The sequence below is a fragment of the Penaeus japonicus genome, unplaced genomic scaffold, assembly GCF_977035675.1.
Source record: "Penaeus japonicus unplaced genomic scaffold, GWHDUDI00000001_assembly GWHDUDI00000004, whole genome shotgun sequence".
In the NCBI taxonomy this organism is placed as follows: Eukaryota; Metazoa; Arthropoda; class Malacostraca; order Decapoda; family Penaeidae; genus Penaeus; species Penaeus japonicus.
This window is the reverse complement of record NW_028234406.1, coordinates 16,772,385-16,774,884: the sequence shown is the minus strand read 5'-3', so window position 1 is coordinate 16,774,884 and position 2,500 is coordinate 16,772,385. Positions and strand designations below refer to the sequence as shown.

General features: G+C 34.6%; 1 protein-coding gene across 2 annotated transcripts in view; it reads right to left on the bottom strand.

The window, feature by feature from the left end:
- The window catches only part of LOC122242609 (uncharacterized), a 10,715-nt gene that overhangs the window by 6,590 nt on the left and 1,625 nt on the right, over positions 1-2,500 (bottom strand). For both annotated transcript variants that reach the window (XM_042999932.2, XM_042999933.2), the window contains exons 2-4: positions 868-1,001; positions 327-472; positions 58-144 (exon numbers count right to left, since the gene is read on the bottom strand). In XM_042999932.2, the coding sequence (XP_042855866.2) occupies positions 58-144; positions 327-472; positions 868-1,001 (367 nt within the window). The remainder of the gene's footprint in view (positions 1-57; positions 145-326; positions 473-867; positions 1,002-2,500) is intronic.

Genomic DNA, 2,500 nt, shown 5'->3' with positions numbered 1-2,500 from the left:
CCAGAACAAACTTCAACATATGTACAAGTTTATCATACACAGTATTTCATAAGGTACCTTATACTTCTGTGCTACTGCCTCATCATTTTCACACAGGCGCTGCTGATGTTCCCTACGTTCGCGCAGTTTCATCTTTTCTTCGTCCTGATAGGTTTGAAAATAATCAGTAACACACACACACACTATTTAAAGCAAATAATTTTCTCAACTAAAATGAAGAAATCACATAATGAGGGAGGAGGGAGGGAGGTATATAAGAATATAATTAATTTAACAACTTCTTAAACTTCTATATCAATAGTTGCCAACATGACCAACACACACACCTGTAACTGTTGTATTAGTCTACTAGAAGCAATTTCTTCTTCTGTTCTCCGCAAGGATCTCTCTTGCTCCTGTTGGGCCAACAATGCCTCATATTCTTGTCGAATTTCTCCTGGCTCACACACTTGAGGCTTGGGCACACTGGTGTCTACATGTGAAGAGAAAAGTATAATAAAATTTTAAAAATTCAAAATCCAAATATTTTCAGGAACCCTTAAAATTTACTGTGGAACTTTTATCAAAATATCATATTCAATAAATAAATAAGTAAAAATTATAAAAATTCATCAACCCCTAAAGGACATGCATACTAATTTCAGTCATACTCAGGTGAAGACATGGACAACCTATACCAAAATTTCACATGAGGCCAAGAAATGGTTATCAAGTCTCATAATGTAGGTTTTATTTATAGATTCCAGAAATATGACAATTTTTGTGCAGATTGTATTTGAGAAGATAGAGGTGATCTGGTGCATTTCTGCAGATGGTAAGACAGCATGTTCTTTGGAGGTTAAATATTTAAATGAAATTAGGCCTTACCTTCGATAATGAAGTCATCTTCATCATGTAGGCGAGCTTCTATGAGGGATGAAAATTTTTCTTGTATCTTGTCCCAGAGCCTCTTGTCAACTAACTTATTGGCTTTGGATGAACGCCTCACCCAAACACTTATTCTGAAAATAAACAATGACTCTATGAATTCCTTTCTACAAAGACAACTTCCTTTCCCATATTTCTATAAGATCAAAGGAACAATTAGTACACTTTGTAAAGTATAAAATACTTTTACAAAGAAAGGTCTTAACAGATGTAAATAAATATTTATCATGATTGATAGCATTCTAACAAGATCATACCTAATCCTGTCCTAACAAATTTAATACATTTCTGAAATTAAAACAGTATTCTTACTGATTAGACTTTTGTTAATATCTGGGGAGAGAATGAATAACAGGGATATAGTGTGTATGGCAATTCATAATCTTTGTACTACTCAATTACAATGATTTGTGAGTGACAAATCATGTTTATCAAATATTCTTGTGACTTATAGTACTTTTATATAGCATTTGATGGGAGATTTGGTGTTGATACAATTTACCTAAACTATAGTAAGGGACCTGACACTATTATCACAAAATGGTTACATAAAAATCTGCATGGATAGAACAGCCTAACAACCCACAGATAGAGACATAATTTGTGTGAATAAGCAAAGTGAGTGACATGTGGTTACTGAAATCTAACCCTTCCACTACAGGCCTTTTTGTAGGGTCAAATCCCTTCCATACTCCATTTCTTGTGTTCAAAATACATGCTATTTATTCCTTCAATTGTGTAAGTAATAAATATTCTTCTTCTCAGCTTGTAAGGGTCCGTAGTTGGACATAAGCCTTCCCCAATGCTAATTAGAATCACTTTGCTAATATATCCTATATAGATTCATTTATCATACTAAAAGTCTAGAAAACATAATATCTTAAAATGCCCCACTCAGGCCAAAAAAACTTATGATTTGGCCCATCTCAAAAGGGTTAATATATGCAATATTAACCCATTGCAAATGGGTATCATGACAAACAAGATGCACAAGTTTTTGGCCTGATGGCAGGCGTTGAGATGTACATGACAATAGTCGACATGCCACATTTGACATTGGGGGAATGTAGACCCTTGTGTATCTTTATTATGAGTAATAACTTTATTTAGCGAGAGATGATGACAATAGCAATCATAATTACTATGATTGCTGTAATATTATGCAAAATGGGTTTAATCTAAAATAAAAACCTTAGATACAATAATTTTCTCCTATCACCAGCAGGAGAAAGAGCCTTGAATGCCACCCTTGTACAGTCTCTAGCAAGCACTTTATTCAGAGAGTGATGACACACAGCAAGAAGCCGATCTCTTGCTCTAAAAAGCCTGTGATGAAGGGTGTGCAGGCAGAACAAGAAGGGGAAGGTGACTCAAACCATGCCCAGTAAGTGTTATGGCACTAACAGTCATAAGCACTGGTTTCCTTTCTCTTTCCCATCTCTCCATGTTATCTTCATTGTGGATGGTTATTGTTTTCATAATTGTTTATGACGGTACACGGATATGGGTACATAGAAAATAATTAGATGATATGGACTCTATACTACAACTTTATTCAACTGCAATATTGATA